This window comes from Schistocerca nitens, chromosome 8 (assembly GCF_023898315.1).
Source record: "Schistocerca nitens isolate TAMUIC-IGC-003100 chromosome 8, iqSchNite1.1, whole genome shotgun sequence".
NCBI classification, from domain to species: Eukaryota; Metazoa; Arthropoda; class Insecta; order Orthoptera; family Acrididae; genus Schistocerca; species Schistocerca nitens.
Genome location: NC_064621.1, coordinates 131,867,641 through 131,884,225, shown reverse-complemented (window position 1 = coordinate 131,884,225; position 16,585 = coordinate 131,867,641). Strand labels below are relative to the sequence as shown.

At 44.2% G+C, this 16,585-nt stretch overlaps 1 protein-coding gene across 1 annotated transcript in view; it reads right to left on the bottom strand.

The window, feature by feature from the left end:
* LOC126198968 (semaphorin-2A-like) overlaps positions 1–16,585 on the bottom strand; it is a 747,394-nt gene that overhangs the window by 54,320 nt on the left and 676,489 nt on the right. The window contains exon 6 of the mRNA XM_049935625.1: positions 8,939–9,209. Coding sequence (XP_049791582.1) covers positions 8,939–9,209 — 271 coding nt within the window. The remainder of the gene's footprint in view (positions 1–8,938; positions 9,210–16,585) is intronic.

Genomic DNA, 16,585 nt, shown 5'->3' with positions numbered 1-16,585 from the left:
TTTTGATACATCTTGTATTTCATTCACGTTAGCTTAAGCAAACCGACTCTCATCAACGGCGCCGATTGCAGACGATATCAGCTGGGTTACCTATCTTAAAGAGCGTGAAATATTTTGCGGTTCAGTATTACTCTGTCCACTCTGTAATGCTCCTTCATAGCGTTCTTCGTCTGTCAATCTATTTTTTTTTACTTTCTTCGATGCCCCTAAATTTCAAATTCAGTTTCCTCTTCAAAGGATTTCTAATTCTCGACGTTTGACTTCCATACAATGCTGTATTCCTGCGATAATTTTCAAGAACTTCTTCCTCAGTTCCATATCAATTCTGATTTCAACAGAGCTTTCTTACTCTCTTCGGCTGTGCCCGTCGACTCTGACGTTTGATAAGAGCATTTGCAATCATGTCTCTCGCTATTCGTAACAACGACGAATGCTGCAGACATCGTTTCGTCCCTTCCTCCAATCAGTGTCGCCTCCAGAGCGCCATTGACAACCATAAAAGGCACATTTATACGGAAAAAGATGCAACGTAATCAAGATTCTTAGGCGCCTACTGGCAAGGACTTGTCATAGAAATGAGTAACAACAAACAAAACGGTTAATAATAATAATTGTTGGTAAATGTACATGATAGGATTAAAAAAGTTAAAAATCTCACTTGACCAAAAACAAAAGAAGGACAAGTATCTACATCTACATATATACTTTGCAGGGCACCATATGCAGGATGGTGGTGGGTACAGCACCGCTTTGCAACGTTGCACCAGAATATTTAATCGACGTGATTGTGACAAGCAGCATATAATGATGATGAAAATTAGGAGTGGCGGTGCCAGCACCAACTGAATGAGCTGACGAACTCTTGAAATTATGGAAGTGAGTACGCAAATTACGGAAGAACGGATATAATGCCGATGCGAGATTTTGAAAATTAACGCTTTAACCATACACCATCAGTCCCATGAAATTTAGCTAAACATCATATTTCATTAATTTCCGTTTCTCATTATCACGCCCAATTATTAACTATAATAGTTTAAATCACTTTTTATTAAAATGTCACTTTTATAACAACTACTTACCCTGTATCTTCACACATATTATTAATTAATACCTATCCTCGCCACAATTTTCCCTGCTTTACTCATTACGTCATGCTCACATTTCATTATGCACTACTGCTTCACGTAACTTCACTACTTTAACACGAACCAGAAAATAACTGACTCCACACAGCAGTTTATTCGCCGGACGTCCACATCTAAAAAACTTGATGTCGATTAATAAACACCGCTGCAGTTGTACGGTTAAGTTATTTAAAAAACATTACTGGTTTCGTAACGTTAGTTACATCATCAGGTGAAGTCAGTTTTATCATGATACCGGAATATGATATTTAACTTTCCCCCGGCTTTCTAGAAGTTCTAGACTTCACTCCATTCTAAAAATCATGTCGCAGCCCACGACATACTAATGCAGAAAGTCTCGGGGGGACGGAGGGTCTGATAGTGGATGTAGTAGTGGATAAGAAGAGCACATTGCAGCGACGCTCTCCGAGATACATAATGCTTCACTGAAACTACAAATTAAGAGTTCATTTGTTTGTTTCGAAGTAATCGGCTTCCTGTTATCACCTTCCGTTCACGTAACCGTTCATAATTGTATAAATTTGATCGTTGTTGATTCACCTCCGGAAGTCTAGGATCCAGCGATCATTAAAATTGCTGATATGAATGTCACTAGATAACTTGTTCACCAGATTGGGACGACAACAAGGCGTATGAAGGGCGTACAAAAGTAGCCACTGCATAATTTTGCGCCCATTGTAAAGCCGGATAAGCAAACCATTAGATCCTACACGGATGGAACCAATATCTTTGTCTACTATCTCTGACTCTATTCCGATATATGAAGTGTAATCAAAAAGTAACGGAAATGATTTAATTTCACAGACTTAATAATCCGATTATCAAATATTTTTATCTTGTTGGTACATATGTTCCTCTTCTATGTTTGCATTTTCAGCTGTTTCGAATATTTACGTTATTGTAGACAGTCAAAATGTAATACCCATTTTCTCGAGCTAAATGAATTTTTATTTTGTAAAAAGATGGATCAAGGAATTTGCATTAATTTTTTTTTTTAAAAAAAAAGAAAACAAAGGGCAGCAACGCATAAAGCTAAGACTAGAGTTCACCAGTGGCGTAAGTATTTTAAGGAGGGTCGAGAAGACGTTGAAGAAGTCAGTTGCCCTGGACGCCCTAGCACATCAATTACTGTCAACAGTGTGGAACAAGTGAATAAATTAGTTCTCTAAAATCGACTAATCACCATCAGAGAGGTTTCTGATGATGTTGGCTTTTCCTTTGGCTCATTCCAAGCAATTTTTTCAGATCTCTTGGGCATAAAACGTATAGCAACAAAATTTGTTCCGAACTGTTGAATGTTGAATTTCGACCAACGACAACATAGCTGAGGAACTGATGAATGAAGTCGACAACGATCCAGAGCTTCTAAAGGTGTTTATAGGAGGTGACGAAACATGAGTGCACGGGTATAATGTTGAAACCAAGGTCCAATCGTCTAAATGGAACGTGCCTGAATGGCTCTAAGCACTATGGGACTTAACATCTGAGGTCATCAGTCCCCAAAGTGCCTGAAGAGCCCGGGCCGTAAAAAATTTGATGTGTGTGATGACATGTGAGGTTTTTCTCACTGTTTTCTTCGATTACAATGGGATTGTGTATCATGAGTTCCTGCCTTTTGGTGTTACGGTCAATGAGAAATCCTGCCTGGAAGTTATAAGCCGTTTGCGTGAAACAATTCAAAGGAAACAACCAGAACTGTGTCAGAACCACTCGTGGAAACTGCATCGCGATAATACTAACGCATACATCTCAATGACTCCTCATGATTTTGCCGGACTTTGATCCCTGCGACTTCTTTCTATTCCCGTGGCTGCAGAAAGCCATGAAAGGAAGTTATATTGCCACCACTGATGTGATAAAAATAGAATCGCTGAAGAAGCTGAAAACCATTACGAAAAGTGAGATCTCGAAGCGCTTTCAAGACTAGAAAAAGTGCTGGTACCAAGTGTATTATATCTGGGGGGGGGGGGGGAGATTATTTCGAAAGGGGGCAAAGCTGATGCAGATAAACAAAGATTCTTCAAGAACAATAGAAAGTGTCGTTACTTTTTGATCACACGAAATTCTTCGTCACTCGTCTTTAATCTGCTAGGTTTTCGTCGAAAAGAATCACGCCTGGACACAATATAAATCATACCTTGTGTAGGGTTCATGTGAACTGTTGTTTAGCTTTGCTTGACGCTTCACAGGAGCTGGTGAACTGTTTTTCGCCTATTACGATTGTCCGATTTTTGTTGCCAATTACACTGAGAAGCTAAGACGATTACGAACACTGCCTACATAGAGACTTACGGCTCGACGCATACGAGTGATTTACTATCGCGAGCTCGCAGCATCGTTTTCTCGAGCGTTTCTGCAGCGCATGTGAAACCATGGAGCGGTACACACTGCGGCAGAGGCGATGCGAACTTGGCGTGAGAACGCAGCGAGAGAATTGTGCTCGCCTAGCACTCACTACGTTTGCATGTGGTATACTGTATCTTCCGAAAGACGAACATCGAATACGCGAAACCATTTTTCGCTGTCGTGTTTACACGTTAAGGTCTGAAGCGAATTTGCTAGCCCCGTTAAACATGGCGTCCGGAGAACAGCTGACCCAGTTTGTGATTCAGTCAACACAATCGTAATTTCTCTTGACATAAATATTAGAGGTGGACAGTTACGTGCTCAGTCAAACATTTCCGTTTCTCTTTCACTGAACAATCAGTCCATATTAACTGAATACTTTGAACACAAGACCTAAACTGACAACAAAAGCACGTTTCAAAAACAGTTGTGCGTTTACATGGGACCGAAAATCGATTGCGGATGTGGGAATTTTCACCACGGAAAGAAGTATTCCGACTTCCACGCAGAAGTCGTCTGAACAGAAGTAAGGCTTCAGGCGGCTGCTCTACGCTCGTGCGTAGGGCGCGCGCCGCCTTGATCTCGCGGCGTACACACGTCAGAGCGCGCGGCGGCAGGGTGGCAGCACTGCGCCGTGCTTCCCCGCGGGGAGTCCCGCGACGGAATGCGCGCCCTTTGTGCGGTGGGCGTCGCGGCTGACGCGACGTCGCGAGCACAGGCGGCGCCGGCGGCCTTTGATGTGCGACGCGGCGCACATCACACGCGCCTCCAGCCGGCAGCTGACGCTAACAGCTGGCCAGCGCCGCTATAGATGTACGACGCTGTGTCGCTAAAGCTGCCGTTGTGACTCACTGCTGGTCTCCATTCCGTCTACGGCACTGTTTGCGGTCCTAAAACACTGCGCTAAAAAAAAAAAAAAATTCGTCGAGAAGGAAAAAACGAGAATGTCTCCCTTCCAGGAAAACGGGACATCTCCCAACATTATATGGGAAACCGGTGCTAGTTGTTACACGGGGTAATTTGCTACATGTGAATTTTGAATTAACCGCTGGTAGCAAAGCAATTTCCATCCGTTGGTCGGTAGCACTTCTTAGTATAGTTGTTATGCCGAGGGCAGGTGGTCGGCATTATAGAGACCGGGAGAGGAAGTGTTTCTCAGTCTGCTCCTAATTTTTTTCTTTTCCGAGTATCTTTTTTGACAGCAACATAGTCTTTATTATACCAGCGAAAGTGCTGCATCATCTGAGAGTCTTAACTCCAGGTGATTAATAAAATGCTTAAAATATTTCCAAAATTAAAAACTGATGTTTATCTGTAATCGATAAGTAGCCAATATGTATGCGGAAATTTTGCACTTTCGTTGGGACTAGTTGTTACAGCGTCAGAACCAGCCACGTGTCACGTGCAGTTTGTTACGGTGTTTTTCCACTGCGAAGATATGAGAAATTACAAAAAGAAGGCCCCGTACCTAAAGAAACAGCAAAGTGGCAAAAGAAGTAATGGCTTGTTCTTCAATGAGAAAGGGCGCTAATAAATATGGAATAAAGTTAATGATGCTACGGTGAAAACACAGTTATCTTTCAGTGGAAGAGAGAAGATGTACCCAAAGACAAAAGAAGTATAAAAGATTTCTATGATTTTAGATAACATTCCTTGTAAATAGCGATCTGTTAGTGAAGTAAAATTATCAGAAAAGCAGTCTCGACAGTCACTTATTAAAAATACGACCGGTTTCGGCGTCTAGTAGTAGACCATCTTCAGACAACGCACGATCCGGCTGACGGTGATGGCGCCTGGAACAGTTCTGCTGACTCCAAGTGCAAAAGAATTTCTGAATAGAGAGTTTATCTGACGGGGAAGACGACTGGTTGTATGCTGAGTGTACTGAGCCCCATTTCAAGTTAGTGCAGCTACGAAACGGTTTCAGCACACTATGCGTGCAGAATGGACTGATGATTATTGCGGAAATTTTCATTAATACTAAATCTGCAAGTTCTCCACTACACCGACTCTTGAAAATGTCAGATTACTAATAATTTTTTAAAACAAAACAGCCTTTCTATAATACCGACAAAAAATTACATGGAAGAGAAAAAAACCTACATAGTACTGTAAAATTTTTCATCAATACTTATTAGACTACACTATGTGTAACAACTTACCCCATCCATGCCCCATTGTGGGGTACATATTGAAACGGGCATGAACGGAAATGATGTCAAGTCAGTGACGTTTCTGAGAGCTGAGCACAAGTAAATGAAGGTGTGATGGATCCATAATAATGGTGCAATATTTTAACGTATTTCGCATAAAAGTATCTCAGAGACCTTGTGCAAAAATAACAATATTCCTGCCCTCTCCTAGTTATGCGGATATGGTGGTCACTGTTGCAATGTGAAAATATTAGTGTACAAAGTAAACGGTAATGCTTACACAGCCTTGGTCAACCATATTTTTCCTCGAAATTGTTAATTTTGTCACTTCACAATGAAAGCAGAAAATGGCAATATCACTGATTCTTGTGCGATGAATTACCAGATAGCCTGGAGAAAGTTAGCCTTGCAGAAAGACAACGACTGTAGTTGATGCGCGATGAGGACATCAACCCATTTTCTACGAGACCTGCGACAATACCTCACCAGAATGCTTCATGGGCGACTGTTTTGTCGAGGATGTTGGATAGCGCGGCTTGTATACCGGAACTGCATCCATAGGATTTCCGTTTTTGAGAATACTTAAAAACAATGATGAATGCATACCCCATCGACAATGTGCAAACGCTGCAGGAGCGTGTGACGAATGCATTTGATGCAATCCGAATCCAGTCAGGTGAATGTGAAAGGCTGCGAGATTCATTGCGAAGAAGAGCTAAAAGATGTGTCAGTCTGTGTGTTAACCACCTGCAGGACTGCCTACAGTGTGAACTGGTACAGACGGAGGGAACAGAAAAAGAGGACAGATGGGCTCGTATTTCAGTAGCTATTGGTTTCCAGACATATGATTTACCGGGAATTTTCTTGTAGTATCCATCAACAGTAACTGCTGTTGGAATACTTGACACTTTTTAAACATCCTCTGTACTCTATAGAAGGAAAAAGAAATGAGGCAGATCTGGTTCAACGTCTCGTTGGGGAGGAGGACATTACAGAATAACTACAGGCTCGGGCTCGATAAGAATGGGAAAGCACCCGCGTCCAATCTCGAGGATCTATCTTGTCACTGTCCACAAGCGCTTTAGAAGAAGTAAAAGAAAAGCTAAATCTTTGATTCGAAAATATTTTATTTTCCGGCGGAATCACACGCAAATTTCATTTAGAAATTACGTTTCAGCCGCTACCGACCGTCGTGAGATCGAAAGGGGAAATAAGACTTAAAAAGTTAAAAATAAAGCTATGCAGATTACGTCAAAATTAATACACTAGAAATACAGTGATGTCATATCACAAGACGGATATCGCAATTCACTCTTGCCACTGACAAAATGGCGTTAACTGAGGCACATTGTGTATATAAAGGCTAATCACTTGCCGGGCGTATAATTAACTAAATATTCTTGCGCTATTCCACTTACGTTGGTAAGTAAAACAGCAAGTATAAGTATTGTGGTCATGAAAATGTATTTTAAACGTTTCGGTTTTACCGTGATCCGCATAGCTACAATTTTAACCTTTCTAACTGTCTTACAGATCGGAAGATGGCCAGTTACATTAGAAACTAGTAATTTGATATATAGATTGTGTCTGATTGTGCCAGAAAATATAGCATAGTGTGTTCTAAAATGATCTTTACAACACTGATCTCGTATATTTGAGAAATGGGGATAGGTAGAAAGGTGCAGTTTGACTTAAAATGTTCACACACCTAAGGTTTTGCTAGCCAATTAATTGACTTCATTGTGTGGGCCATCTGTAGCACGAAGGATATTTAAGATAAATTCCTTTTCTTCCCTTGTCCGGCCTGTCATGTTCTCGCTGACGTATGCGTTTGCTGCTGTGATACGAGCTCTCAGTTCCTGCAGGTCCTGCACTGAGATCTGGTAGAAATCCAATGCGGTTATTCCTGCAGACCTTGGGGGCCAGGAAATGGACCCCCCTCTGGCAAACCAGCTATCTGGAGATATGTTATCCAAAGCCTTCCTAACTATAGAGACCCACTGAGGGAGGCACTATCCTTCTACCACAGGTTGCAGTTCTTCAACCTGTGGAAATGTAAAGTGTTCCAATACGTATGTTCGGATAAACAGTCGAGGTTGAAGAAGCCTCTACAAATAAAAACAGTCCCACCACATGGCCACGCTTTTTCCTTTAGACAGTCGCTCACAATTTCCGCGCTAAAGTTGGCGTTCTGAGACCTTCGCATTGTGTCGGTTTAGCTTCCAGGACACGTGAGAGCAAGTTTCCTCCTTGAGAATCATATTTTCCGGAGGATCTGGGTCATCGTGTCTGCGATGCAGACTCTCGGTTGCAAATGATATGCGCTTTGGCCTGCATCAGGTTGAGGCGGATGCAGCAGCTGCACCTTACGGGCTTGAAACTTCAGTATCTTGTGTTGCATGCTGTGCTCGGTGGTTAGTAGTAGCTGCAATTGTCGAGACGCTTGTCGGATTGATAAATGCATGTTGCACCCGTTCCACATCTGCATCACTCAAGCTCAGACGCGCAGAACTCGTCCTCTTCATGACGCGGATTCCTTGAACCTCGTGTATACCTGTCTGATGGCGGAAAGGTTTTCCATATCAACTCATATTAGTGCTCTGATTCCATACAAGAGACTAACACATGTATAACACTTTGCTGCTATGACTTACATCAGGAGTGGGAGAATCACTGAGTGCCTGGAACCAGTACTACACTATCTACAATCTTTGCTTTCTTTTGCTTACGCCATAGGCCCCCAGCGATCGCAGGATCGGCGTGGTTAGAACGGATTTGGCAAGGTTAGTTTTAGGGGTGGTCGGATGCACTTCCTGCCGCCACCTCGTACCCCCAGGGATGGAATGAGGGTACCCCAGCTGTCTGCATCTAGTGGAAATCGTGAAATAGTGCGAGCGTGTTCCAAATGTCTGCGACGCGTGTAACTGAGGCGGAACGTGGGGACCAGCCCGGTATTCACCTAGCGGGATGTGGAAAACCGCCTGAAAACCACATCCAGGCTGGCCGGGACACCGGCCCTCGTCGTTAATCCGCCGGGCGGATTCGATCCGTGGCCGGCGCGCCTACCCGAGTCCAGGAAGCAGCGCGTTAGCGCTCTCGGCTACCCTGGCGGGTACTACACTATCTACAATGATCGAAAGCAACTAGTGCGTACTTTTTAAGATGATAAGTGATACTTTGTCTAGTGAGCTTATATTTCTGTTGTATACTAAATGCGTTACGGGACAAGTATTTTTTTCTGTTTCTGAAGGTCTTTGTGTGAAAACAACTTGAGTAGGAAGGGATACTCACTGTCGAGCCACTTGGAGTCGTACTTGAGGGTCCTCTTAAAGGAGAACTCGCGGCGGCCGGTGGTGAGGTTGTGCAGGTCGGTGCGGAAGATGACGGTGTCGGCCTTGGTGAACTCGGCGTTGGTGCCGCTGTAGAGGCCCGGCAGGCCGCCCGGGTTGCCGCGCTCCACCCACACCGCCGTCGAGTTGTCCGCCGGGTCGTACGGGCACTTGGCCACGCCCGTGCCCACGCCGGGCACGTGGTCGCGCCGCGACAGGTGCGTCAGGTTCGCCTGCAACACACGGGACCATATTTGTTTCTGTTGTGTCGGGCAATGTCGACAAATACACATCGAAGTTATAACGCTTATCCGACTGAACAGAAAACCTCACAATTAATAATGCAAAATTTCCAAGCAGACAGAGCGGGGTAATCATAGAAATAAGTCTGGATAGTAATTCGATTCGTAATTTTACATACATTTAGTGTAGCAGGCGAAAATATCACTACATCAGAATGTGTGTATAGATTAAACTTACGAGGTGTGGCTAGAAAAAAACGGACTAGTACTGGTGAAACAATAAAACGAATGCAATAAGGCTGAAAGTCGCGTGGCCTGTCACGTGACTCTCGCTCCGCCTACTGCTCGAGTTTCATCTGCCTCCTGCACTCAGTCTGCCCGTGGCGTCTGTTTTAAGTAGTTGACGTTTTGTCTGTGCGTCGGAAAATGTTGAGTGTACAGAAAGAACAGCGTGTTAACATCAAATTTTGTTTCAAACTAGGAAAATCTGCAAGTGAAACGTTTGTAATGTTACAACAAGTGTACGGCGATGATTGTTTATCGCGAACACAAGTGTCTGAGTGGTTTAAACGATTTAAAGATGGCCGCGAAGACACCAGTGATGACACTCGCACTGGCAGACCATTGTCAGTAAAAACTGATGCAAACATTGAAAAAATCGGTAAACTTGTTCGACAACATCGCCGTTTAACAATCAGAGCAGTGTCTGAGTTAACAGGAGTTGACAAGGAAAGTGTTAAGCAAATTCTTCATGAAAGTTTCAACATGAACAAAGTGTGTTCAAAAATGGTTCCAAAGTGTCTCACAATTGAACAGAAGGAACGCCGAAGAATGATTTGTTCTGACATCCTGGAAAACATTGAAAGTCATCCCACCTTCTTACAAAATGTTATTACTTGCGATGAATCGTGGTTTTTTACTTACGATCCCGAAACTAAACGCCAATCGATGCATTGGAAAACTCCTGGTTCTCCACGACAAAAAAAAAAAAAAAAAAAAAAAAAAGCACGAATGTCAAAATCGAAATTCAAGGCAATGATGATTGTTTTTTTTTTTACATCAAAGGGATTGTGCACATTGATTGGGTACCAGAGGGACAACCAGTGAATCAGCATTACTACATTAGCGTCCTGGCTACCCTACGTGAGCGAGTACGGAGAAAACGGAACGATTTGTGGAGAAAAAAGTCATGGATCCTTCACCAAGACAATGCCCCAGCTCACAGTGCGTTGTCAGTGAAGACGTTTTTGGCAAAACACAACACTCCCATCTTAGATCATCCACCCTACTCACCTGATTTGGCCCCCTGTGACTTTTTCTTTTCCCTAAAGTCAAGTCAGCTTTGAAAGGAACTAGATTTGAGACTGTTGAAGCAGTAAAAGAAAAAGCGACGGAAGTAATGTATGGACTTACCGAAAATGATCTGCAGCATTGCTATGAACAGTGGAAAATTCGTATGGAGCGCTGTAGAGACCGAGGAGGAGAGTACATTGAAGGAGATAACATGAAATTGTAAATAATTGTAAATAAATGTTTTTTCCAGCATCAGTCCGGTTTTTTTCTAGCCGCACCTCGTAGATGAACGAAGTCATGGGATACCTCCTAATATGGTGTCGGCCATCCCTTTTCCTGGCGTAGTCCAGCATCCCGACGTGGCATTAAGTCGCTGGAACTCTGCTGCAGAAATACTGAGCCATGCTGCCACTACAGCCGTCCATAATTGCGAAAGTGTTGCCGGTGCAGGATTTTGTACACGAACTGAACTCTCGATTATGTCCCATAAATGATCGATGGGATTCGTGTCGTGCGATCTGTGTGGCCAAATCATTTGCTGGAATTGTCCAGAATGTTCTTCAAACCAAACGCGACCAACTGAAGACCGGTGGCAAGGCGCATTGCCATCCATGACATGAAGTCGATGAATGGCAACAAATGGTTTCCAAGTAGGCGAACATACACATTTCCAGTCAGTGATCTGTTCAGTTGGGCCAGAGGACCCAGTCCACCCAAGGGAAACACAACCGACACCATTATGAAGCCATCACCAGCATCCACAGTGCCTTGTTGATAACTTCGGTCTCGTAAACTGACATGCGGCCAGGAGAGCGGTGTGCTGACCACACGCCTCTCCATATCCCCATCCACTGGTGCCTGTGATTTGAGGATGACACGGCGGCCGGTCGGTACCGTTAGGCAATCATGGCCTGTTCGGACGGAGTTTAGTTTGTTGACAACTTGGATCCATGGCTTCGTGGCGTCTGCGCCACACTCGAGCCCTACCATCAGCCCTTACCAACTGCAATCCGGACTCAAATACACCAGGCCACAATTTTCCAGTCACCTTGGGCCAAAACGATATGACCACGACCCCACTACAGGCGCTGCAGGCGATGTCGTGCTGTTTGCAAAGGCACTCGCGTCAATCGGATGCTCTCATAGCCCGTTAACGCCAAATTCCGCCGCACTGTCCTAACAAGGGAACCTCCCCATCGCATCCCCCTCAGATTTAGTTATAAGTTGTCACAGGGATAGGCCTTGAAAAACTGAACACAGATCAATCGAGAAAACAGGAAGAAGTTGTGTGGAACTATGAAAAAAAATAAGCAAAATATACAAACTGAGTACTCCATGCGCAAGGTAGGCAACATCAAGGAAAGGTTGGCTTACGAGCGCCGTGGTCCCGTGGTTAGCGTGAGCAGCTGTGGAACGACAGGTCCTTGGTTCAAATCTTCTCTCGGGTGAAAATATTAATTTTTTATTATCAGATAATTATCAAAGTTCAGGCACTCACACATAATCAACTTCGCTCTCCAGAATTCCAGGCCATGTTCAGATTTGCTTGGATATATACAGAATTTGACGGTCTACGCACGGAAACATTTGAAAACGTAAAAAACATATGTTTTGACAGAGCACAGTGAAAACTGTGCGACTCTGAAACTGTTGCATTCATTTGATGCAGTTTATGTGACAAACTATTATGTTTTCATCACTTTTTTTCGAGTGATTATCACATCCACAAGAAAACCTAAATCTGGCAAGGTAGAAGAATCTTTTTACCCATTCGCCAAGTGTGCAAGTTAGGTGGGTCGACAACATATTCCTGTCATGTGACGCACATGCCGTCACCAGTGTCGTAAAGAATATATCAGACGTGTTTTCCTGTGGAGGAATCGGTTGACCTATGACCTTGCGATCAAATGTTTTCGGTTCCTATTGGAGAGGCACGTCCTTTCGTCTACTAATCGCACGGTTTTGCGGTGCGGTCGCAAAGCACAGACACTAAACTTATTACAGTGAACAGAGACGTCAATGAATCAACGGACAGATCGTAACTTTGCGAAAATAAAGAAAGTAAAATTTTCACTCGAGGGAGGACTCGAACCAAGGACGTTTCGTTCCGCAGTTGCTCACTCTAACCACGAGACCATGGCGCTCATCGGCTAAAATTCTCCTTTATGTTGCCTATCTTGCACATGGACTACTCAGTTTGTATATTTTGCTTATTTTTTCATAGTTCCACACAACTTCTTCCTGTTTTCTCGATTGATCTGTGTTCAGTTTTTCAAGGCCTATCCATTGAGTCAATTTATAACTAAATCTGAGAGGGGTGCGATGGGGAGGTTCCCTTGTAAGTAATACGTTCGTCGTACGTCCCACGAGGATTTCCGCGCTTACTTCACATACTGTTGCTTGCTCTTACTACGCCGGCCGGGTTGGCCGAGCGGTTCTAGGCGCTACAGTCTGGAACCGCGCGACTGCTACGGTCGCAGGTTCGAATCCTGCCTCGGGCATGGATGTGTGTGATTTCCTTAGGTTAGTTAGGTTTAAGTACTTCTAAGTTCTAGGGGACTGATGATCACAGAAGTTAAGTCCCATAGTGCTCAGAGCCATTTGAACTTTTTTTTTTTTTTTGCACTTACTTCACATACTGTTGCTTGTCTGTTAGCACTGGCAACTCTACGCAAACGCCGCTGTTCTCGATCGTTAATTTAAGGCCTTTGCCCACTGCCTTATCCGTGGTAATAGGTAATGCCTGAAATTTGAAACATCTGGCTCACTCTTGACATTGTGCATCTTTGAATATGAATGCGATATATGCGATACTACCGCCATATGCATATCGCTATCCCACGTCTTTTGACATTTCAGTGTATTCACAGACGGCAACCAGTCACAATTTTTTCTTGATTTACTTAAATTATTTAGTGAAGCAACATGTTTCAAAGCACACGCTTCATCTGCATGCTGCATCTTCAACACGAAAAGATTTAACAAAACTACTCGTAGATATTTAAAGTTATTCTTTACAATCTTGGCATCCTGCTGAGAAACAGAAGGATAACCTAATGTGAGGCAATATTTACCTCGTTTGTTTGTTAGTTGTTCACATAGCTTTTTAAAAATAATTACTGACTTTGCTCAGACAAGATGGCTGTCTTCTTGTGGTGTGTTTAGTTACATCCATTACTATTGCTCTGTCGGTCTTGTAAGACACTGTCGATAAATTTGAGAAAGACAATTAAAACACATCACAGTCAATTCTGCTGTGCAGCAGAAACAAGATGGCTGTCAGAACACAGCTCGTTTCTACTTAAGCATCGATGTGGCGATCCTGATGTCACTTGTGATGTCTTCCGCTCATGTTGTTGAAGCATCATTCATGTCGGTCGACGAAATACACTCCTGGAAATTGAAATAAGAACACCGTGAATTCATTGTCCCAGGAATAGGAAACTTTATTGACACATTCCTGGGGTCAGATACATCACATGATCACACTGACAGAACCACAGGCACATAGACACAGGCAACAGAGCATGCACAATGTCGGCACTAGTACAGTGTATATCCACCTTTCGCAGCAATGCAGGCTGCTATTCTCCCATGGAGACGATCGTAGAGATGCTGGATGTAGTCCTGTGGAACGGCTTGCCATGCCATTTCCACCTGGCGCCTCAGTTGGACCAGCGTTCGTGCTGGACGTGCAGACCGCGTGAGACGACGCTTCATCCAGTCCCAAACATGCTCAATGGGGGACAGATCCGGAGATCTTGCTGGCCAGGGTAGTTGACTTACACCTTCTAGAGCACGTTGGGTGGCACGGGATACATGCGGACGTGCATTGTCCTGTTGGAACAGCAAGTTCCCTTGCCGGTCTAGGAATGGTAGAACGATGGGTTCGATGACGGTTTGGATGTACCGTGCACTATTCAGTGTCCCCTCGACGATCACCAGTGGTGTACGGCCAGTGTAGGAGATCGCTCCCCACACCATGATGCCGGGTGTTGGCCCTGTGTGCCTCGGTCGTATGCAGTCCTGATTGTGGCGCTCACCTGCACGGCGCCAAACACGCATACGACCATCATTGGCACCAAGGCAGAAGCGACTCTCATCGCTGAAGACGACACGTCTCCATTCGTCCCTCCATTCACGCCTGTCGCGACACCACTGGAGGCGGGCTGCACGATGTTGGGCCGTGAGCGGAAGACGGCCTAACGGTGTGCGGGACCGTAGCCCAGCTTCATGGAGACGGTTGCGAATGGTCCTCGCCGATACCCCAGGAGCAACAGTGTCCTTAATTTGCTGGGAAGTGGCGGTGCGGTCCCCTACGGCACTGCGTAGGATCCTACGGTCTTGGCGTGCATCCGTGCGTCGCTGCGGTCCGGTCCCAGGTCGACGGGCACGTGCACCTTCCGCCGACCACTGGCGACAACATCGATGTACTGTGGAGACCTCACGCCCCACGTGTTGAGCAATTCGGCGGTACGTCCACCCGGCCTCCCGCATGCCCACTATACGCCCTCGCTCAAAGTCCGTCAACTGCACATACGGTTCACGTCCACGCTGTCGCGGCATGCTACCAGTGTTAAAGACTGCGATGGAGCTCCGTATGCCACGGCAAACTGGCTGACACTGACGGCGGCGGTGCACAAATGCTGCGCAGCTAGCGCCATTCGACGGCCAACACCGCGGTTCCTGGTGTGTCCGCTGTGCCGTGCGTGTGATCATTGCTTGTACAGCCCTCTCGCAGTGTCCGGAGCAAGTATGGTGGGTCTGACACACCGGTGTCAATGTGTTCTTTTTTCCATTTCCAGGAGTGTATATCACTGTGAGAGACACTGTGCTAATTTGCTGTTAATAACACCAACATAAAAATCATATGAAATATTCACAAAGATGTTACTACTGGAACACAGAACCATGCATATTACGAATTTTCTATTTTAACTGTTGTTAAACTATTGGACAGAGGCTGGTTAACAGCAATAGCAATAAATTTGTAATTTTTAAAAATCTGTTTGTTTATTTTTTAATCTGATCAGATGAGGCCCTTCAGGCCCTCTATTACATCGAACCAGGTTTCACACACAGTACATTTTTCTCCTCATAGTTCCTTAAGAAATAACAATAATTTGACAAATAGTAATAAATGATTTTACTGTCTGTGGAGACAATGTGAAGAAATAGCGCTGAATAGGATCTAGTACAGTTAATACTGGTTGTACTTCTACTACCACTGCTTCCAGTAACAATAACGCTAATAATAATGACCATAGTGGCAGATATAAAAGAATTTATGGGTATACATAGTAGATATTGTCCGATATAGCGAGTTCTGAGTAAGGGAAAGTTAAGGAGACTGCACCAGTGAAGAACACTGGAAATGAGGAAGATGTGGTTGGAAAGAAAGTTGCAGGGTAACGAGAGCCTACAGGGAAAATGGTAGTAATCATTGTTGCTTCAGTAGATATGTTAGAGACAATGGTAGTCACTATAGCTGCTTCAGTAGATATGACATTAACTGTCTTCTAAAACTGGAGATGTTATTCAGTTCCCTAATACAATGAGGGAGGTTATTCTAGAGTTAGATCCCCCCTACTGCAAAAGACATGAGAAAGTGGTTGAACGATGAGGTGGAACAGAAGAGATTTTGCTCAGCTGGGAACGGGTATTCCTCCCTGTTGTTCACACAAGATCGTTAAGATAGAGGAGAGATATGAGGGATAGTTTACTTTGATAAGACAACAGAGGAGACAGATTGCGTGGAAATCTGCATGCAACCAGGTTAGCTGTGCATATGATGCTGAAATATGATCAAAGAGTCGAACGTCACAGATACCTCGAACACAGGCGTTGATAACTAGTTCCAGGCGCCATGAGCTTTCATGACAATGTCCTAACAGTATTAGTGGTTGCACAAGCTCCTTTTTCAGGTTAAGAAGGAAGTGCTTTTTATATTTTTGTAGGGTATGGAGAAATGCTGATTCCTTCTTGCGCATTGCATTTACGTGCTCAGTTCAATTTATTTCTATTATTACTCCTAGACTCTTCGCTGAAGGATAGAAATTGAATTTGTCCCATTT